The sequence below is a fragment of the Eurosta solidaginis genome, chromosome 1, assembly GCF_040869045.1.
Source record: "Eurosta solidaginis isolate ZX-2024a chromosome 1, ASM4086904v1, whole genome shotgun sequence".
In the NCBI taxonomy this organism is placed as follows: domain Eukaryota; kingdom Metazoa; phylum Arthropoda; class Insecta; order Diptera; family Tephritidae; genus Eurosta; species Eurosta solidaginis.
This window is the reverse complement of record NC_090319.1, coordinates 7,902,859-7,927,021: the sequence shown is the minus strand read 5'-3', so window position 1 is coordinate 7,927,021 and position 24,163 is coordinate 7,902,859. Positions and strand designations below refer to the sequence as shown.

Below are 24,163 nucleotides of genomic sequence, written 5' to 3'. Positions count from 1 at the left end.
CTATGGGAATGCGCGCCAAAATATTTCCCAAAGGTGCTCTTCGCGGCAATCTTCGTGCAAAGAATATTGAAAGACCGAGAATGTAAAAGAAAAATTGCGCTTTTAACATATGCGAAGATAATCTTTAATCATCCCCATATTGAGCATTTGTTTCCTTGAAAGGTATACTTGGAAATTGATCTAAACTAATATGCTTGCAATGCCAGTTTGCACAAAAATACGAATTAAATTAAAATAAAATTTTGTTGCATACTTCAAGGCGATAATTTTCCGTTTTTATGGACACATTCATTCTATGTGAGGTCTGTATTGACCAGCCAGTTCAACCTTATTGTCGTCCCATTCCACGTTTTTTGTAAGCAGTTTTAAGATACAGTTTTACCTGACTGCGTGTTTTGATAGACAAATAATACAAATTTTCAACGGTTCTAAGAGTGTCCTAAAAGTGTGCAACTTTTTTTTCTAGTTTCAGGCAGTAAATATAACTTTTTACTGCATAACAAAAACGTTTATTGTAATAGTTGTTGCTAGTTTATATGTAAATACTTAGTTTAAATGTAAATACCTATAAAAATATAATTTGCGCATTCATATAATGTAAATGTAAACTAACTAATAATTGTTACCGTATTTTTTTTTTTTTCAATTCCATTCCAAACATAAACATAATAAAAATAAAAATTAAAAAAATTTTATGCCGAAAATTCATCGAAATACCAACACCAACTACTAACTCACAACTTATTTTGTGTGTACTATTTGTGTTTTACTACAACAATGCCACAATCAACAACAACAATCAACTAAATTTGCAACTATATGTATTATTGAATTATGCACCTTTACAAATAAAAATTGGCCAAAAATCTAACAATGAATTGTGATATAAAATAAATAAAAATATAATGTATTTACTTGCCTGCAAAACATGAACAAAAAACTTCATCGCACTGTGTGTCTATGGTTCTATGTTAAACTTTAACGAAACGTATTTAGTCAACGCCCGTTGGATCTCTGCAAACAGGCCATGAAGTCATCATTTCACCAAATAAAGATCGTCATAATCTAACGGCTAAGGTAAGCGCAATTGTGTACTGTTACATTGTATTTCAATTTTGCTACGAAATTATCTTTGTTATAAAAATTAGAAAAGTAGCACCAACTATTGTCATAACATTTTCACACCTTATACTAAAGCCGTAAAATTAAAAAGTATTACTGGAACATAGATATTCATAACAAATAATCATCAATTTTATTTATTGTTTATAATATAATTCTTTATACCCTTGTTAAAATGTTAAGTTTCATATTAATCCTTAACTGGTAATGTGGGATGCAAATGGTGAAAAAGTTATTGCATTGAAATGGAGGAAAACTCTAAACTAAAAATGTTATAATAGCTTGATGTTTATACGAATCATAAAAGATGTATTATTTTGTATCCCCTATATCAGTTATGGGTTAATTTTATTTATAGACATTTATTACTAACTATATATTTTTATCCAGCGGGCATTAGCTTTGATCTTTTCGTACTCTTTTATTTTATACATTCCCTTACTATACGCCTGAAAAATTAAAAAAATATATAACTTACTTCGATTTAACATTTGGAACTCCGTTGCTTCTCTTTTCTTCTGTCGTTTAACTACCTGGCTGTAAATTTTAGGATACATCTTATTTTGATTATAATGATGACGAAAACGACGAAAATGGTGATGAAGAATATTTAATACTTGAGGTTAGATTGGTATGGCTAGTAAGAAAAAAACAGCGCTATATTGTAGCATTCATTACGTCAATCCAGTTTCTCCTCTTAGCATATATTTTCATAGTTTGCGTGCCAAACAAAGAAACCATTTAACATTGTTGCTTAAGGCCAAATTACGTATAACGCCGTGACACTTTGCATCGCAGTAACTCACATTCACATCACCACTGTATAATACCAAAAGCCATTCAGGTTTACAGTTACTCACTGAAGTGAATGAATGCTCTTATATGATCGGAATTTTGGTTCAAACGAAAAAAAATTAATCGTTGCGTTATACATAATTTGCCTCTTATTAAAAAGAAATATTAAAATTTTTGGCTAGTTTCTGCTTGCTTTTTTCAGAAAAGTTATCGCAAAGAACTCGGCACTTAAATGTCAAATAATATCGGCGGCGCCTAAAAGCATGCAGTATTTGTGTATATGATTTCTAGCGTTTTCTTGTTATATTTGATACCTCTTTAAGTTATTCTCTAATCGAGAATAATTAAAGAAGCGAACTAATGTTTTTACTTGTGATTATTGTTGACAGTTAGGGGTATTAAGATACATCGACATGTTTTCCCATCTGGTTTTTCCAACTCAGCGGAGATCTCCCTCCATCTGCTGCCGAATTCGGGTGTCGGTAGAAATACTTGCTGAGCCGTAGCCGTCCTATCGTTTGCACTTCTGTTTGTTGTTCTATATGTTAAGGAGGATTAAGAAATTTGGCTAACATAAGCATACGACAACTTCGGGCTTCATTCTGTATTTAGATCGATAGCTCAGACGAACGATTCTCTTCCAAACGATTTCGTCCAGCAATGGTATTCTCTACCATTTTCGTTCAGCCTTTACGTTTCTTACTTTATGTCAAACAGGAAGGCAAAAGCAGTTGTCAAATTTAATGTTGCCATCGTTTAATATAGTGCCGTATAATAAACTACCGATTCGTCTCTGTGGCGAAACGAACTTTCGTTTCGTAATAGAGAATAAGGTCCTTCAAAAAAATTACAATTGATGTAAAATCTTCTATTAATTATTGCATGCATTTAGGGGCACCGAAAACTCATTATAAGATGTTTTTGCTGTGTAGTGTTCGCTCATGTTGGAAGCTGTGTGTAGACTATTATTTATAATTTATAGCCAGTATGTTGTCTGATAATTAGTTTTTGTATTTATATTTGTAATGTTTACTTCCCACAATAATATGTATGTCACCTAATGATACATTTTTCATAGTTTACTTAAAAATACAAACAAATCTTTGAAATATAATTGAATGGTTTGAACATACTAGCATAATTCTGTTCAAGATTATATTGATAAGTACTTCACATTTGTACAAAGAAATTGAAACCACAGAGAAAAATATATACTCCTGAAATATGCAACACATTTTTTAATCATGCGTATGGACGATATTTTCTTTGTAAATTCACATCTAATTTCAATACTATTGCATACATATATACTTTTTGTAAAATACGCGTTTTTAAAGATATTGCAAAATTGAACAAAAATTTATAGGCGCCTAAAAGTATGTGAAGGGATTTATAGTATGGCTAGTCACACGATTAAAATATTTACAGCGGTCTCTGAACTTTTTTCTTTTTTTGAATCCTTGCAAAAATAGCCGTCATGGTTTTTTTTATATATAACTTGGTTATTGCACAAACGATTTCTAAAACAGGTGTGTCAGTGTTTTGGTTATGAGAAGCTCTATAGCACATTCTAATGACTCTTTGAGTAATTTTTATTTAATTTTTTTGCTACCACTGGCCCCATAAAGTATGCTTCTCGGGTTACTAAACTGAAGAAAACCCCAAAAGGACATTAAAAGGAATTATAAAAGCTTTATAAGATCAAGGCAATGACGTTTCGATTCGAAATTTTAAATTTCCAAGACCCTCCAATATAAGACCTAAATTTACGAGCAACCTTACAACTTGAAACAAATCGCAAGTTATATAGAGCATGCATAATTTTTGCATACCTTAGGGGGTAAAATTTCCTTTTTTATTTCTCCATGGCGCCCTTCGATGTTTTTTCTACTCTACTCCCGTCTCAAAATCCATTTTAATCACAATAACTACAAAATATGCCACAAGATTTTTTTGTAAAAGAGGTAATGGGCAAAATGTTGAATAATCGTGACAAGTAGCCATTATAAAAAATTGTTCTCCCGAAAATGATAAAAAAAAATAAAATTGCACTATCTGAATACTTCTGTGAGAGCTAGTTAATACATATCCAGTATTTTATCCAATTATTACCATGCAATTAAGTTGCCATTTACCAAAATGCGAAATGCAACAACTGCTGTATTCCAGCTGAAAGTTTGCTCATAATTTTGTCCCAATAACAACACACTTGTCAGATTGCCTACAGCACAACAAACTAAATGACGAAAGTGTGAAATATTGCAAATACCACCTTGTGGCAATTAAATTGTGCAGAGCAGCGTGCTAATTTTATTGAGTTTGCAGCCAATAGTTTCACACCTACAATATCCACAGTTATAGTATACATTCCTGCGTACATGCATACTACCCATCAGACGAGTAATCAATCAGATTGTTACAAGAATACGCAATTTTCTGTATTTAAATCCAAACGAAAGCAACAGAGAAACTAAAAACACGTTCTTGCCCCGCAGTTAATTAAAAGTAGCACTTTGTTGCTGAATGACTTATCTTGCTGCTGGTTGCAAGTGTTTAAGTAAACTTTACGTGGAATATGTATGTACAAGTGTACATACTTATTGGCCTGCGCACTTTTACATTTGTGAACTTAAATACATTTCGCTATTGCCACTTTTCAAATTGTTTCCTTGATTGTTAGGATGTTTAGTTACATACTTACATACATATCTACATACTTATACTTGTCGTTAGTCTAATCGTAAGAACTCCGTTATAACTTGTTAAATTTTCCTGTCGTCGCTGCCACTATGCATTACTTTTGTAGCTTAAGTTTGAATTTGTATCCACTTCGCTTACCAATAACGTTTCCGTTATATTTCTATTTCCTTTAACTTACCGTCATAATTTTTGCATTTCCGTTTTTCTTTTCTTTGGCGCATTACATTTTCGTGAACGTCATTTTCCTTCTCATTACAACGCACAAACATAGTCACTCGCAGTAGAAATGGAACAGTGCTGTACTTACAGCAGCTAACAGAAAAATTGCAGTGGTAGTTTTTATGAAATTTTGTCAATTATTTTTTCTTTTTTAATTTCGATATTTTCGGAAACAACTTCTATGTATTTTGTAACTGAAAACAACCCAATCTCGAAAACGTTTTCGAAAAAATTTAAATTAGGGAAAATTTTCGAAAAACATTTTAGTCTCTTTTAAGTTTTTTGAGTATGCAGTTTGGAAACCCAATCAATCAAGGTCTAGCCAAGTCAAAACTCGCATTAAAAATGTGTTTCCCAAATCTAAAGCACTCAAAAAAAAAAAAAAATTGTCAAAAACATAATTACGAAAGTGCATACTCAAAAAAAAAAAAAAAACTCGAAGAATTCAAAATTTTCTCGAAAACTCCCCATAAAAGGTTCGAAATTCTTCTTCTTTTATTTTTAATTTTTTGCGAAATTGGTTTGCATTGTTTCAGTTAAAAAATTCATAGAACTTATTTTTCTTTCGATAAAAAAAAACATTGAATTAACGAAATTTGAAAATATTGCCAATGCTATTTTACTGTTTCTTGCTGTATATGCAAGTTTTTACTACTTGTTTTTGAAAGTTTTATAATTTTATTGTACAAAAATATTTTTTGTAAATAATATGAAATAAAATAATTTGACATTTCAAGATTGTTACGAAGGCTTTTTAATGTTAAAAAAGCCGCCAAATACAATACAAAAAATATTTTTTTTTTTTAATTTTAAAACCTAGACTATTCCATTATTTAGAGTGACTGTACATATCCTTCCTTTCCTTGTAACTAACACACACCACTAAAACTACATTTATTATTTCCTCTAAGCGGAAACTGAACCAATTTGTATATTCGCTAGTTCTAAAAACAAATTTTGTTTTCCGTTTGATTTTGCATATAAATTTTGTAGCAATCAAATGTAATTTTCTTAAAAATTTTGTGCATATTTGAAACTAAAATAAAATTTTTTCTAACAAACTTTACCACTCAAAATTAACAACAAAAAAAATCCAAAAAATCTGGAAATTTGCTGTGCCTAATCAACCAACCAAATGATGTGCTTATAAATCGAACAACAACAAAACAAATGTACGCTTCCACTACCGAAAATCGAATCGAAAAAACAACTATTCATCGTAACCACAAAATGTATTCTCACTGCCTGCCACCACCACCACACCACCATCATCATCAACCATCATTCGCCACCCACCACTAACCAACGACAAAAACAAAAAAACAACAAAACAAAATGAAAACCGCAAACCCAAAAATGAATTTCATGCGTACTCTGGATAACTCCCGCAATAAATCAAAAATTCAAAATTTTTAACCCAAAAAACGCAATGCGAATTCTCTTGCGCCTAAATGTATGTACGAAATTCGAAATGCTCAATGTCCGACGCTTGGTTGATCAAACAACAAACTTGTGACGCGCCATTTACCAACACTTAACACCTGTGCTCTAACCCAATCCTTGCTGCTGCTGTCACTCATTAAATTGCATGTTTTACTGAATGTGGCGGCGTATTATTGTGGTGGTGGTTGTTGTTATCATTGGTGTACTGCTGGACTTTTTGTTGCACGTGCGTTTGCGTACTTGTTCAAAATTGTAGACAAATGCCAAAGGTGTTGCTGCGTGGCCAGATGTGCCAAAACCTGGCGCCACTCTAGGCAATTTAACACCGGCCGATCGACATGGTTCAGTCCAGGTAAGTTTCATTTGCTCTTCTACTGCTTACATAAGTTAAACGAAAAGAGATGAAATAAGTACAAGTTTTTTAGCAATACAAAAATATTAAAAGCAATGTTTTGTTTTGGTACTTGTGCAACAAATCATTATTTTACCCAGCGCTTTCACAACTATTCAATATCACATACTCACATACAGTAGCGAACAGAAAAATAACAGTGGCAATTTTTTTAAAATTTCGTCAATTAAATTATAATTTTTTTTTATGATTATTTATTTTCGATATTATTATCTGTATTTGATTAGGGAGACATGCTTGCATATTGCTTTATACAATTGTTTTTGTTATTGATATTAGAGAAAATTACAAAGTTTACAAACGGCGATGGCTACTAGGGTTATTTTCGATATGAATTTTGTAACCGAAACTTTGCAAACCAATCTCTTAAACGTGTTCGAAATAATTCGAAAATTCGAGACAATTTTACAAAAACTCCAAACTTTTTATTCGGAGCTCTCGGAATTTGGAGAAAAATATAAAACACTACGGAAAAAAGTTGTCTAAAATCATTGCGAATTTTAAGAGACGTACATATAACGCAATTTGGAACAGAAGCTCGGCCAAAATTGTCTTCGGAGGTTATCGCGCCTTTTATTTATTTATTTACAATATAACTTCTACTTTGTTAGGCTAAAATTGATTCTTTTTCTTTAGAAAATAAAATAAAAAAAATTTAATTGACGAAATTTGATCAGGATTACAACTGCTATTTTTCTGTTCGCAGCTGTATTCATATTTATTTATTATTTTTGTAATTTCTACTGATAGTCCTGATATATTTGTTGATAATGATGATTAATAATAACCATGATATGCATAATATGTAAACTCAGCCCCTTCCCGTCCTTGTTAATCGATGCAATAATTCCAAACAGTATTTCCTTATTTCCTGGTCCTTGTTTTCGTATTCATTAACTTATAACTAAATACTTAAAAATCGTTTTGCTACATATTTGTGTTTGCATTATATGACGACTAATAATGCTTTTATTAAATATTGAATTAGTTCGAATTTTTAAAATTTACATTTTAGTATATTTAAATAAAATTTGAAGTAGAAATACGAAATCTGCATGAAGATTGTAACACAATTGTGGTATAATTAATAAAATTAATGGATTTTTTATTAATAAATTTTATCTGATAAATTAGTGTTAGAAAAAACTATTCGCTAAAGTTTAAAGACTATGCAAACAAATTTCGAAATCGAAAATTTAAAAAGTACTTAAAACCTTCCATATGTTTACTGGATATTTTCAAAAATTTTTTTGATATGCAGTTTTGTTGTCGAATAAACTTTACGTTTTATAACTCTCAAAATTCGCATTGATTTTTTTCAAAGGATGTTTCAGGTTTTCTTCTTCTTTCTCTTCTTTAGAAACATCCTTCGGAAAAAAATTGTCATAACTTTTACTATGTTAGAATGATATTCGAAGTTTTCACGAAGACTTTTAAGCCCTTCCCGAGTTTTCAAATTTTTTCCGAAACGGTTTTGTTATTTGTATGCGCAGTTTTAGTTACAGAATTCTTTGAATTTTTTTTATAATTAAAAAAAACTGAAGAAATGAAGAAAATAATAGATACGATTTGTAAATAATTTTTACTGCTACTTTCGTGTTCGCAGCTGTATTTACTACTTTTTTGAGTAACACTGCAATACTTTCGACTTTTTTCAGAAATGTCTGAATGCTGTAAAATACGGAAGCTCCCATGTGGAGATAGGTCAAACATAATCTCAAAACTGTGCCGAAATAGTTCCAATAAAATCCCAAAAGAAAGCCAGAAATTAATCCAAAAATTATCTGTAAAAACCTCAAAGCGATTAGTAGTGAGTTCCTGAAAAAAAATCGAACTTGACTCAATATGGTCTCGAAGTGATGCTGAAATTATTTCTAAATCAATCCGAAATTATTCTAAAATAGTCCCGAAATTTCATGAATAGGAAGTCATGAAATAGCACTCCTAGATCAAAAGGGAGCTAACTCAGAAATGTGAAATTACGAAGATATGTTTACCTCCGGGTTTCCCAATTCAAAAACTTTTTTTATTACAAAGCAACATCTATGATTTGAAAGTGTAGCTATATTCCTTGAAATTTTGTTTTAGTTTTTAGAGGGCTCTCTTTGCCATCTGCGTTCTGGGTTTTTAGCCAGTATTATACTGTTTTCACACAGACGGCTTATTGAATAATAAAGGCAGTTTTCTACATTAATACTAATTTCACACAGACGGCTTATTGAATAATAAAGGCAATTTTCTACATTAAGACGCTTATTCAGCTCAATCTTCCCTACAAAATTCGAATCTATTATTATTTCATTAGTAGCTAATCGAATGCCTAATGAAGTCAAAAGCACAATGCAACTCTGTTGGCAGCGTTCCGCTTCCGTTTCCGTTTCTTAGTTTTCAAAGCAAATGTCATTGCATGCATGGCGGAACGATACAAGGTGGCCGCATCGAACAGCTGATTATGACCTTTTTTATTTGATTTGATACATCAACTACCGGCGCAGTACGATTTTGACATTTGTCCATCGAATTTACAAGTACATGGAATTTTTTTTGTTTGTAGGTATGTCACCATGCTCCCACCTTGTATCGTTCCGCCATGATTGTCTGTCTCATCCTTCACACTAATCGAGCAGTTACTTCTGTGTGAAAGCAAAAAATTTACGATTTCATTAGCAGGTGAAATGAGATCATTAAGTTTCCGAGATGGTCGGGCTAGCACCTTAATGGTGCTGTGGTACCGGAGCGTACCGGATCTGTATCCGACAAAGGACCATCACATCGATAACACTCCCCAAAGCCTCCGGGAGCAAGCTTATCGCTACAACAACAACAAGATATGGATAGGGGTAGATGGAGCGAGTAGGAACATAACATAATCCTCCTGAACGTGTGAATAGGAGTTTTCGAGGCGAATTTACGTAAACAATGTAAGAAAACACAAAACCAAAATGAAAAATCTTACTCGATATTCAGATTAAGGGAACCGGAGACCGTTCGAATTGTTGACTCATTTTTGGGGTTGGACTTTTTTTTTTAATTTTGTCCGCTTGTGTAATAGAATAAGCTGGTATAAAGATATATCAATTGTCAGTTCTTTCTCGAACTTTATATAAGCGTTTCTTATTTCACCTAGTTTGCAGTACTTTACTCTCATTCCATAACTGTGAATCATTTTTTTATTCCTTACTAGTCCCATCTATATTTCCTCTACATATATTAACATTTATTTTTGTATATATTTACTTACCTATCTATTACCTATTTACTTACCATGTGCCTATCCAATATGTGTATATATGAATATGTACATACTTAAATATGTAATCTGCTACCCACAACTAAATCGTACGTTCATTGCGTTAAATTGCGTTGCGTTGTCATGCGTTACGTTATATGCTCGTAAACTACGTAAATGTCGTTCGTAAATGTACTTAAACTACACCACTCTACTCTACAACGAAGACAATTATATTTATGGCCTTTTCAATTGTAATGTTTTCACTTGATTTACTCTACATAAATTCAAGGTACTCAAGTGTGTATGTTTGTTCATTTGTTTGATTGTTAATTAGTTGAATTGTATTCGTATTAAAAAAATTTAATCTTTGAGATTCTGTTCTCACGCACACACACATACATATCAAAACCGATTTGTGTGTATTTTGTTGTTGGCGCGTATTTAATCGTTAACGTCCAAATTTCATGTTTTGTATCTGCATTTTGTGCAGCAATATTGAAAAATATGTGAATTTTGAAGTTTTCACTTTTTGTTTCACTCTGAATGATTGAAATTATGTTGCATGCGATTGTGAATTGTAAGAGTAGACGGTTCCTTAACACATATCTTTTTGAAAAGTGAATATGATACATAAGATAAAAAACTTCAATATTTTGCACCACAGTAATGCGTATTTGGTAGAAATTGATTGATTATATTTAAATGCTAACACACTGTAGTAAGTATCTAGTTTTTTGTTTCACAGTAGATTGCTAAATTTTTCTCGCATGATCACCTAATAGTTGAACTGATATTGCTTAAGCTATGTTAACGCTAAGGATAGTCATATGTGTGAGATGCCTGTTTTTTTAAACAATAAAAAAAAAATGTTGTATATGGCAATTCAGCCGTGGCCAAAATAGTAGATTTATTCTCTAAAAGATCCCGATCTCAGTCCCGAAACGTTTGCGAATAGTCCCGAAAATTGAGTTCGAAATAGATCCGTACTTATACGATTTTTCCGAAATGGTCGGGAAATACTTTCGAAATTATCCTTGAATAGTCCGAAAATGTCAATAAAAAAGTAAAAAAAAAAAAACAGAAGATAGTCTCGAAAAGAAGTCGAAATAGTCATTTTGTTTCGGGAAATTAACTCTGTTTTTTATATTTTTATAACCAATTACACATGCACACAGGTTTATTATATCTTTATAATAATTTAATTATCAGTGTCTGCCCGTCCTGTCGTCCGTTAAAACTTTAACTTGAGCAAAAATTCGAACATTTTTACCAAAAGTTTATAGGTATTGAAAATGGGCAAAATCGGACTATAGCCCAAAAAAAAATTTCGAAAAGTGGAAAACTTTGAATAATTCTTTATCGAAATATCGATTTATCGAAAATATGAAAATTTACCGACTGTTATACAATCGGTTGAGTAGTTCGGAGAACAACTCGGAAATGTATTGTTGCATGCATCAAAAAGGAACAAATTAGCAAAATGTAATTTTTTTTGCTTTCTTTTTTTTTTTGGTTCTATGTTTAAGTGTTAGACATAGTTTGGTCTACGATTGTGGCCTAATTACGGCTTGTCCGAGCAAAGTATAACACATTATTCTCTCATTTAGGTTGTCCAGATGGTCTCTTAATATTTCTCAACCGCATGACTTTGAAAGATTGTACAGTTTTCATTACATCTGCATTTGAAATCAATCGCATATTGCAACAACTGCATGCATCAGTGATCAATCACTTCTACTACTTGTCTATACTCAAGCTCGTCTATCTTCATCAGTCATAAAGGGGGCTGCATTTTCTGCATACAAAAGTTGTCTTTTCTTATATCGTGTTTTTTTTCTTTTTGTTCAAATAATCAATAATTCCAGCGCTATCCCGAAGAATCAGGCTCCGACGATGATAGCCCATTCGATGGTTATTATGAAAAAAATTATGAAATATCTATACACGCGCAAGTGGCCATCGATGAAAACTCTCCCAAAGCAAACGAAGTGAACAACTGAACAATAAAAATTACACAACGCCCAAAAAAAAAATAAACTGCTTACAGATTTTAAGTATTTTTATTTGTTTTTTTTTTTTTCTTAATATTTTACTACAATCCTTTTTTTTTCATTTTACTCCTAATACAAAGTTTAGTACATTTTAAATACTGAATTTCATTTAGCTAAAGATCAGTTATTGGTTTCTTCAGAAAAAGCAAAAGGTATAACAGCAAATAGACATAAGGAACAAATTCCACATTTGTGTTGCTCGAGCGTAGTTCTCAGTTCTCAGTGCTCTTCATTGTTAGTTCATAGATCCGTTTTTTCGTCAAATGTTGTGATGTGTATTTTTTATATGTTGCGCACCATCTCATCTTTTGATATTGAAGTTTCTCTGAATTTTTGGGTTTTGTTAATAGCCTTATAAGTTTATTTTAACTTTCTGGTTAATTATTGAGCTCAAGGCCGCAAGTATAAATAAAACACAATGTATTTTGTGGTATTATAATTTATATAATTGGTCGATATTTCGGTTTCAATCTGAAACCATCATCAGGAATAAAAAAACACAAAATATAATAACAAACATTAGGCAAACATAAAAATAGCAGGTGGATATTTTACATATGGGCATATTTCATAAACAAATACAACTTACACAAATGAATGTACTTGATCGACTGATCATATGTTCGAACAGATGAATGAACAAAGACAAAACAGGAGAAAAGGTAAACAAAATTAAAGTACAGTTATTATAAAGAAATTTTTTTAAAGCATGTACAGTCAAGTATAAACAAAATTAACAATATATGTAACAACAAACAACAAGAACAAATTTCCAAATCATCTTGCTATTTTGTTCTTGTCGCCAAATATGTGGGTAGCGGAATATACGCCGTCGTATGATGAACACTGCTCAACTCACATTGTATGTTGTTGTTGTTTCAGACGTGCGCACAACCTTCTGTGTCAGATTTATAATTCAATCGCTTCTCATTAGGGGTGTTCATAATATGTAGCATTTCTAAAATAAAACGCTTCTTATAAAATTTTCCTTGTCCAGAATGACGACATTTTCAAAATCAGGGAAAATTCCAGTATCATTGCAATGGGATGACAGGGCCGTCTTATTGTCCGAGACATTGTTCCTTAGCTTGATGTTAGACCTGTGTCCGGAAATCCTTGTCTTCAATTTTTGTTTAGTTGTCCCAACATATACCTTTTTGCATACGTTGGACCCGTCGCCATTGCATGGAATTTGGTAGATTATGTCGGATCTCTCATATTTCGTGATTCGGTCTTTCGTATTGCTGTAAATTTGTCTCAGTGTGTTGCTATATGAGAAAGAGATTTGATACTTTTCCCGGTCGTATAAATTAGATCTTTTTATCCTCTCTGCTATTCCTGGAATATATGTAACAAATTTGTATATTTTTGCATTTCTATTGCTCGTACTTTCTTGCGAGATTTTCTTATAAAAGTTTCGGATCAGATTGTTAACTAGCTCTGATAATCAGAAAGGATAATAAGTTAGTTATCGACTGGTATAAGAAGCCTACAGCGTCTGGAAGGCTAATTAACTACAACTCGAAGCACGAAAAAAGAACCATTTTGAACACCGCGAAGAATTTTATATCGAGAGTACTTAAAATAAGCGATAAAATATATCACAAGAAAAACATTGCTATTATCAAGGCAACCCTGGAACAAAATGAATTTCCTAGAGAGCTAGTTAACAATCTGATCCGAAACTTTTATAAGAAAATCTCGCAAGAAAGTACTAGCAACAGAAATGCAAAAATATACAAATCTGTCACATATATTCCAGGAATAGCAGAGAGGATAAGAAGATCTAATTTATACGACCGGTAAAAGTATCAAATCTCTTTCTCATATAGCAACACACTGAGACAAATTTACAGCAATACGAAAGACCGAATCCCGAAATATGAGAGATCCGACATAATCTACCAAATTCCATGCAATGGCGACGGGTCCAACGTATGCAAAAAGGTATATGTTGGGACAACTAAACAAAAATTAAAGACAAGGATTTCCGGACACAGGTCTAACATCAAGTTAAGGAACAATGTCTCGGACAATAAGACGGCCTTGTCATCCCATTGCAATGATACTGGACATTTCCCTGATTTTGAAAATGTCGTCATTCTGGACAAGGAAAAATTTTATAAGAAGCGTTTTATTTTAGAAATGCTTCATATTATGAACACCTCTAATGAGAAGCGAATGAATTATAAATCTGACACAGAAGTCTGTGCGCACGTCTATCGAAATTTAGTGCTGAAACAACAACAACATACAATGTGAGTTGAGCAGTGTTCATCATACGACGGCGTATATTCCGCTACCCACATATTTGGCGACAAGAACAAAATAGCAAGATGATTTGGAAATTTGTTCTTGTTGTTTGTTGTTACATATATTGTTAATTTTGTTTATACTTGACTGTACATGCTTTAAGAAAATTTGTTTATACTTCTTGTACTTTAATTTTGTTTACCTTTTCTCCTGTTTTGTCTTTGTTCATTCATCTATTCGAACATATGATCAGTCGATCAAGTACATTCATTTGTGTAAGTTGTATTTGTTTATGAAATATGCCCATATGTAAAATATCCGCCTGCTATTTTTATGTTTGCCTAATGTTTGTTATTATATTTTGTGTTTTTTTAGTCCTGATGATGGTTTCAGATTGAAACCGAAATATCGACCAATTATATAAATTATAATACCACAAAATACATGGTGTTTCCCTGAATTGTTAGTTAAAATATTCAGAATGCGCTTTTGCAAGTTTAATTTTTCTATTTCTTCGCTGTAGTTCTTTGAATGGAGTAATTTCTCGTTTCTTGTCTGTTTTTCTTTCTTAAGATTAAAACCCTCAACATCGTGCAATATCATACTAATTTCAAAAACGTTTTCGTAAAATTCCATAAGCTTTTGATAATGTTCATAAAATTTTCTAGCGTTGTATTTACGAGTTTTCAGAAAAACAACGTAAAAGTTTGAGTTCTGTCAAAATCCGCTTTGATTTTTACCACTTTTTTTTTCAAGTGTATATTTTTATATGGCACAATGTTCAATTATCAGCCTCAATTTAGACTAAAATTGATTGAAGTACAGAACTGCATACCCCAAAATTGTCTGAAAATACCAAATAAACACTTTAAGAACAATTCCATAAGCTCGATTTTTCTGCACTTAAAAAAAATAAACCAATAACCGATAAAGTGTTCAAATAATATAAAAACGAAAAAATATTAAATACCTTACAAGAAATTTTATAAACTGAAAAAAAAAAAAAAAAATTAGCAAATAACCAAGAAAAAATTAAGTAAGAAAAAAAGTTTATAAATTGGAAAAAAAAAAAAAATTAAAAAATATTAAAAAAAAAAAATATTAAACTTAGAAATAAAAACAAAAGAAATAAAAAAAGTTTTAAATAATACAAAAGTTAAAAAAAGTTACATTAAAAAATAAAATAAAATTTAAAAAAAAGTAAAAAATTTGAAAAAGTTAAACAAAATTAAAACAAATTTTGATTTTTGGCGACCTTTAAATTTAACAATTATTTCTTCAAACTGGCTCTAGGTCAATAAATTAAACAAGTTGTTGTTGTTTTTGTTCCAATATATTTCGATCTCCAACGGAGATCGTCATCGGGGACTACAATAATAAATAAATAAACACTTTATTTTACACAAAAACAAAATTATTATTTTTGGTTTTATTGGGAAAACGGAAAACAAGGAAACATTTACTGGCATATTGCGATGGTACCATTTCGAAATAATAATTGAATAACAATTATCATTTATCATTTTGGTAAATACAAAAAATTTAAGTTAGTAAACAAAAAATAATCGAATCCCACTCCCGGGAGCAATGACTTTGAAGAGACTTACAATGTATAAACGAAAAGCTGTCGCCTTGTCCGTTTAAATTTTTCCCAAATTATTAAATAAAAAAAAAAAAAATAATTAAAAAAATTTTTAGAATAAAAATTTGAAATAATTAAAAATACTGTAAAATAGAATAATTAAATGATATAAACTTGACAAATTGAAAAAGAATGAAATTTAAAAAAGCGGCATAAGACAAAATTAAAAAAAATTAAATAAGTTAAAGAAAAACAAAATAATATTAAATAAAATGCACAAAAAAATTTAAGATAAAAAGTATAAACTGAACAAAAAACGTAAACACCGTAAAATTGGCTTAAAATAAAATTTTAATATTCAAATAAAAAAAATAAAAAGAGCAGAATAAAGCGAAATTGAAATATGCTAAAGAAAAAGCTAGAAGTAAAACGAAATGAACGAGAATTAAAGTTCAAATAAAAATAAAAAATATTCGAAATGGCAAATGTGAAATTCAAAGTGAATCTAAATTATGCTAAAAAATAAAATTAAACCAGAGTTAAAAAATAAAGTTTCTATTAAAATTGATCCAATTAAAACAAATTGCGCTTGGTGCAAATAAAAACTCGAATTAACAGAAGAAACGAAATAATAAAAAAGTGAAACAAAGAAATTAATAATATAAGTTAGAACAAAAATTGAAAACGGAATATGGAAATTTTTTATTTGATTATATTATACACTCAGAGAAAAACGCTGTTCTAAAATTCAACACCACCGGACTAAATTCAAGCTTTTTAAGTTCTTACTTTTTTGTTTTTAAGAAACTAACGACCTGTTCCTAAAACAACAACCTTGTTCTTGAACTGACACCATTTTCTTGAAAAGAGAACGGCTGATCTTAAAATATGAAAAATGTTCGATGTTCTTAAATCAAGTACAACGTTCTTAGACTAAGCTCAAGAAAAAGGAAACGGTACAATTCGTGTACACTACAATGTTAAATACAACATTTTGCACAACCTATCAAGCAGTTGTAGTGGCCCAGCGGCTATGATGTTGCCCTCTGAAAACATAATCAACGGTACCTAGAGATTTTAGTAATCTTCCAATTACCCTTGTTAGCGTTTACAATTCAATTTCTTGGTGGAATAAGCAAGACATGCAACATATTTTTATTTGCAGAGAAATCACCGAATTTCCCTAGTTTTAACCGAACTTCTTTAGTCGAAATAAAATTGGCTTTTAAGCAAGGAGAATCCATACAAGTTGATGGCAAAGCGAACTCAACCCAACTCACCACGCAGATGTATGTCAAGCCAAAAGAAATTGGCATATTGTTGTAACAAGGCGTATGGAAAATATCAAGAAGCAATAAGCTGATGGGATAGCAAGACCTGGTACTGAATTCGCTTTGCTTTAAAATAGTAATAAACAAAATTATTTGATAGGTACTCCATTGAAATATATGGCAGTAAATTGTAAATTTTTGTAGATTCAATATTATTTTGATTTCTGCTTGGAGTATTACCCATTCTCAGCGTTCATTTCGGAAACGACCCATTAGCAAGCTACTATAAAACGCGATATAGAGCGTTTTGTTTGAAAAATACCATGTCTTTGAAGAATTGGTTTAAACAACATCCTCTCAAAAAATTTGGTGAACGAACAGCATATCTTAGAATTTGTTTTAAAATGCCCTACCTATATATTTTGAGCCGAGAAAAGTCGTTTAAAGTGCTTATTCTTGAATGAGGCTTACCAAACTAATTCTAAGGTGGACATTTCAGAACAGGCACACGAGATAGGCTCTTATTCCAATCAGGCCTCGGCTTCGACAATTTATTATACTTTTTATAAGGCAAATGTTTCACTTGCTGTTGTTTTTGTTAGGAACTTTTGATTGTAACACTTTATTTACTTTAGATTTAAAATTGCTCAATTTTTGATATACTTGTAGGCATTTTTTGAAATATCCTGCGTCTGACAACTAGTAGCATTTTACGTAACTTTTACGGAATTTTTTCTTTGGAAAAAAAATTTGTGTACTTCGAAATTGCTGTATTTCTAGTTCTCTCGTTCTTAACAAGAAGGGAATATTTTGTGAAATGATTATGCAAACATACCTAAAGGGTTGAGCAAACCCAGGGCAACATTATTTCCAGAAAATAAAACGCCAGTAACTGTTGCACACTGCTAAGCGCTCTTGAAGTTTAAAGTTTTAGTGACAGTAAAGGGCCCATTACTGATACTTAGCAAAGACTTGATTTGACTTGGCGTAAACTTGGCAACTTAGCCACGATTATACTCCACTTAGCGCATACAATTTGGCATCATAATCAATAAATGTCAATTTGTATGACAAAATGTCAGAATGAAATGGAAACAAACAAATGGTATCTCAAAATGTAAACGTCACTTGGAACTTACATAGAAATTCAAAATTCACAGACTTCTAAGTCAAGTTGAGTGTTGCTAAGTTTTGAATAATCAGTAACATGTAATGTTAATTTAACAGAACTGTAAGTGACAGTTCTCAAGTCAAGTCAAGTCTATGCTAAGTATGAGTAATGGGCCCTTAAATATTGGCGTTCTACTGCACAAATTATTTGATGGATACGGCGATACATTTTTAAACATTTTTATCTATTAATAAATAGTCAACACTTTTTGGATTACTTATGTGAATTTTTTTCAAAATATTTCAGCATTACTACATATCGATGTACTTAAGTACTTTTTGGTTAGCGTTCTATATGTAGAAGTATTTTGTGCTCGTTCATGTGATCATGTGACCTACATATTTACTTTTGTATTTGTTTTTGAATTTTTGAGTGTCTCATTGTATGTTATTTTCAATGTCGGTCATGTTGGCCATAATACCTACATTCCCTTTTTTTTTAAACATCAAAAATCTTAAAAAACATAATTTGTTGTAATAAACATTTACTTTGTGTTTCACCAACAAACAACTTTTCTTATATTCTTTTATCTGTCAACAGGTTGTGAGTTCAACAAATGGCGAGTTGAATGCGGACGATCCCACTGCTGGCCACTCAAATACTCCTATAACGCAACAGCCTGAAGTGGAGCTTGTCGATGAAACAAAGTAAGTTTGCTTAATTTTTTTTGTTAGTTAATTTTTTGTTTTGAATTTGAAAATATTAGTTTAGTTTCATTCAGGGACCCAAACTGTTATAACACGTGAAAGGAAACAATTTTCTTTTTCAACTCAATAATAAAATGAGTTTCGGTCCCTGATTTAAACTTTTTTTCAATTTTAGTCGTAGTTTTTGTACTATTTTTATTCCTCTTTACTTTGCTTGGTTGTTATTATATAATCTATTTTGATTTCAGTTCATTCCTGTGTTGTCTTTGCAGATGTTGTTGTTTCTTTAAACGAAAGAAGAAGAAATCATCACGTCAAAAATGACTAGACGGTGTCCAATGTAGTCCAGAACGCGAAGCTGTCACATTGCTACGCGCCACTTCACATTCAAATTCACGGGATAGCGTATTAAATAATCCAAGTCAGGATTATATACAACAAGCAACGTCACAGCATACGTTGCGTTATCCTCCATCCGCGTCGATGTTGACGCCAACACCAACTACAAACACACCGACACTTCCGTTGTAATTTATAAATACATACATACAACATTCATGGCATACATACATACTACATTTACCATTTATTAAATTTAAATGAAAACAAAAAAAAGTTGAAAAAAAAATAAATAAAAAGTCAACAAAAAATATGCAAAAAGATAGTAAAAAGATTATTAAAATCCACTGGATGTTGAATCCACACAAAAAAAAAACTGTAACAACAAAATCCACACAGATTCATAATAAATTTTTTTTTAAATGAAAATTAAAAATTGTAAACAAAAAACAGCAGCAGAAACACGATAATATTGAAAGTAAATAATCGTTTGTTTCACACACACAAAAACATTTGCGATTATAAATATCTAATCGGAAAGCGGGTTAAAAGCGATGTAAAATTGGAGCAAAACGCATCGTTTCCTCAGAAGCGCTTTTTTTGTTCATGTTTCCTCTATACATTTTTGCTTTGGCTTCATGCGAAGGTAGGCAACATTGAACTGGTCTTTTATTGACCAAAAATTGCAAAATTATGCCCAAAATTTGAAGTTTATGTTGAAAAGTTCTCGGAAAAGTATAAATTTGTTTATCCTCGCAAATACAGCTGAAGTTGTTTGAAATCCGGTATATCATTACTTTAGTTTCAAAAAGCTCTATAATTCCTTTTAAAATATCCTTTTGAACTCTGAAGCCGATTTTGTATAGTTTTGTCCGCTAAACCTGTTGTAGCCCCTTTCTCATTACACTAAACTATGAAAGAAACGTAAGGACATAAGAGGTAATTGAAGAGCTTTACTAGAACAAAAAAACAAGAATAAAAAAGTTCCTCTCTACATAAGCTTCAAATTTAGAGGTCTTGTATAACATGTTTATTTCGTATGATGGCCGGCTTCATTAATTTTTTATTAAGATATGAGAAATAAGCTTCAGTTTTCTTTTATAAGTTTTGATATCAATTAGACGATATTTTGAACGAATTTCAGTTCAAGGCTTAGTAAACTTATTGTAAGTGATGCTTATTGCCTGCTCAAAGAACCGCATTGAAGTTAAAAACTTTATATACGAAAGGGAAACGCTTCATATTTATATATTCCACGATGCGCATATTAGTTTTTTCGATTGGGTATATACCTACATATATGTATGTACATGCAGTGTATATTTAGAATTATTATTACAACGTTGCTTAGCTTAAGTAAGTGAAAAATGGCTGTAAAAACAGTGGAAAGGTATATATGAATTATATAAAAAGCATTGCAATTATATCGAGATGTTTATAAAAACAAAAAAAGAAATAGCTTATTGATTCTATACGGTATATATTGCATATTTTTAGGCGCACTTCACAATTGATTTTTTTACTAAATTTTAGTATTAAAAGAACAATTTTTAGTAAACAGTTGAAATTTTATTTAGTTAACGTTGTATGCAATGCCAATCTACATCTTAAAATTCTGAAATATAAATCAATTGTTTTGGAATATAAAAAAGTATTGAAAAAAGATACAATTTACAGATTCAGACGAGACAGACTAGACTGGCTCTGCCTCTAGCTGGAAGGCTTGAATAGCAAAATTGGCGCCTTGGAAATAGTATTTTCCAGTATTCAACAATTTTTCTGCAAATGTGTATTACTGTTTAGTTTTGCACTAAAAAAGCGTACCAATAATTCTCATTTGCGTAAAAAATTCTATTTTAGTAAAGCAGGAAAAATTGTTGTATACTTCAAGGCGCAATATTACAATTTTTATTCTTGTCCTTTTACGAGGCTTGCCCTTGTGAAAATTTTCTTTTTTTACTTTTGGATCTCGAATCTTTTATTCATAAAAGGAGTTATTACGTTTTCAAAAATGCTGTCGCACATGTTACTTCTAAAACAAAATTTATTCTCATATTAAGTCATAGTATTTAAAATAAGATCAAACCCAAAAGTAGAGAGCAAGACAATTACGGCCAATGGCTAGAATGGCCAATTTGAATCGAAGAAATCTGCGACTAATTTCGCCAGGAACATTTTCAAAGGTACAAGTATTTAACCGCAAATTACAAAATTGGTATTGGAAACTCCAAGTAATTTTTGTGAAAACCTGTGGCGCCTTTCAGTACCCCGATATAAATAAAAAAATGTTGATGTCATATATTCGTCATATGGCAATAGCGCCGAACGTTCGATATTGAATTAAATTATCGACCCGACGGATGTCGACAATAGAATTATGAAAAGCTACCTTTCTCTAATCAGTGAATAGATCTTGATCCATATCCGGCCAAGAATTGTCGTTCCAGTGGCAACAATGCCGAAGTTCAGCTGTTCTCTACACAAAACTAATTACAAAGTTTAGTGTGGCTCATATAAATAAGTTTAGCGTTAGCCTTAGAATGGAGTCATCCTTTTTTATCTTGCTCAATATTTCTTAGATAGCTAGTTAGAAAATGCGATTTTGTTTTATTACATTGCATTTGTTTTTTTAAGGAAGTTTAAAAAAAATTATGGAGGAGAATTACAAAAACTGAAAATTGTGATCTAGCTCCCAGTCCGTTGAATATCCCACTTTATATTTTCTGGGAGGCTGTGTTATTATATGAGTACTGAGAGCAGATACAAACAACGAGCGTGATCAGAATTTTTTCGTGGACTATACCATTTTCCTAAATTTGCGAGTTCCCTTCCAATTTTGCTAGTCGTAGGGGTTCTGAAAACGAGTTAACCTAACTGCTGGCTGCAAAACTTTCAAACACAGTCTGCGAATAAGCTTAGAGCTGCATGTATAGGAGATATCAGCTGCGTTTGGAAATGTACAACACTTCATTAAATGTCTGTCACATGGCTCGCTGCTCCAGCAGCAAGAGAGCCATTAATGAAATACTATATAATTTGGGCGTACGTATTTTTTGATTTTTGGATTTCCGACTGAGATGTTTTAGTCCAACTTGGAATTCGACTGCTGGATATTCTAATTCGATTTCTCTAGCAAAAAAAAAAAGAAAATAAATTTACTGACCATATAAGCGAGAATTGTAATGGCCAAGTTCGAATTGATACTGATTGTATTTTCTTTTCAAATATCAATTGGCGTCTGCAAAAACCTTGGTACATTTCTGTTTAGCTTATTACGTATGCCTTTAAACTACAAAAGATTTTAATGTTCATTGCTAAACGCCTCCCAATACAGTTATTTTTCATTAACTTACTAAACCAGGCAACACTGTCTTATTAAAACTATCGAGAAAGGTTTTTTTTTTGTAAATATCTGATACTAATCATGCACACGCTTTCTTTCGCCCCTGCACCTCTTTTTAAATACAACCCCTCACCTAGTGTGCTTCTTCTGTGAATGTAGTAGTTTCATCCGATAATTCCAAACTACCTGCACTTGCGCTCGCACCCAACCCATCCACTCAATCGACACAACTGAGTATGCAACGATTAATTAGTTATATGAAAAGAAAAAATGAAGTGTATAATATGCAAAATGTAAGCGAAATCCATGTAAGACAAACATTTTTTTTTTGTTTTGATAATTAAGTTAACGATTGTATTTGCAGATTTTTGTTTGAAAAATACATAAATTTAGAATATATGATTATTTTCGCTTAGGCTTACATTAAAATTTCTTACCTAAATACTACTATTATTAGTTAAATAATTGAATAATTGATTAATGTTTAAACAATTATAATTTATAATTATGAGTGATTATGATTATAATTATTATTTTTAAAATTTTTTTAATAATATTTACGTTATTGTGTTAATTTATAATTTAAATTATATCACAATGAGAGTAGTAAAATAAAAGAGAATTAAAAAAATACATATACATCTATACATACACAACCATATACATTAAATTAAAAGAAAAAATAATTATGAAATTTAAAAATGCGTGTCTCATTTCTCTGCAACTTTTTTTCTTTAGTGTAGCTATGCAATTGTTTTTTGTTGCTATTTTTCAATATAGCTCTCATAAAAGTATGGAAATTTTTCTAAATTTCTTTGCTAGATTGCCGCATTCAAATCTATAGCGCCAAATGTTGCATGCTTTTAGGGGCTTAAAGTTTTCCCTTCAACTCGCGACTTGCTTGTTGTTTGCTCTACATTTTTTATCATTAGAGCAACTCATGAAAGCCCGAAAACATTTTGCAAAGCTCGTAAACCCGGTAACCCTCGTAAAGTTATAAAAAAAATCTAACCATTTGCGCGTTTTATCTGGTTGATTATTTTTAAATGCGAAGCGGGGCACGCCTCATTCCTTCTAGAAGCATAGACGACATGACATTTGCTCTCTGCTTTTAGTCGTACCTGATATTCAAGAAACTCTCGTATAGCCGGCACAAAGAATATCAAAATTTTTTGAAAAACTTTCACCAAAGGCAAAATCTATTTTACTCAGCAATCGTTTCCTCTTACATTTGGCAGAACCTTGAAACATGTGATAGTTATTACCTTTTGACATATGCTGGCATGTACGATTTACTAGCCGAACCCATTTTCTTCCCATTTGGCAATTCCCATTACCTTGCTGTTGCGTTGTATCCCAATTTCATCTTGATTTAAGCGATTTAACGTTGAAAGAACTGAATTTTTAAAATCCCTTTACTACAACATCCATTTCATGCTCATTTATTTTTGAAAGTTTTATTTAAGTTTTAAATCTGTCGCCGCGATTTTTTAGTGTATTTTTGCTCAAGTATGTAAGACTACCTATCACAAAATTTATAAATGGGCTGTTTTTTAGAGCCGTTTTCGACTTGCTGCCAGATT

The 24,163-nt window shown here is 31.3% G+C and overlaps 1 protein-coding gene across 50 annotated transcripts in view; it reads left to right on the top strand.

Moving 5' to 3' along the window:
• The window catches only part of gish (casein kinase I gish), a 230,538-nt gene extending 207,256 nt beyond the window's left edge, over positions 1-23,282 (top strand). For 32 of the 50 annotated variants that reach the window (XM_067778917.1, XM_067778929.1, XM_067778914.1 and 29 more), the window contains 4 exons: positions 997-1,077; positions 6,536-6,631; positions 18,792-18,898; positions 19,147-23,282. In XM_067778917.1, the coding sequence (XP_067635018.1) occupies positions 997-1,077; positions 6,536-6,631; positions 18,792-18,898; positions 19,147-19,222 (360 nt within the window). In that variant the 3' untranslated portion in view covers positions 19,223-23,282. Of the gene's footprint in view, positions 1-996; positions 1,078-6,535; positions 6,632-11,788; positions 12,127-18,791; positions 18,903-19,146 lie in introns of those variants that run through there. The other 18 variants (XM_067779074.1, XM_067779069.1, XM_067779027.1 and 15 more) reach the window with 11 other exon arrangements.
• The last annotated feature ends 881 nt before the right edge of the window (positions 23,283-24,163 follow it).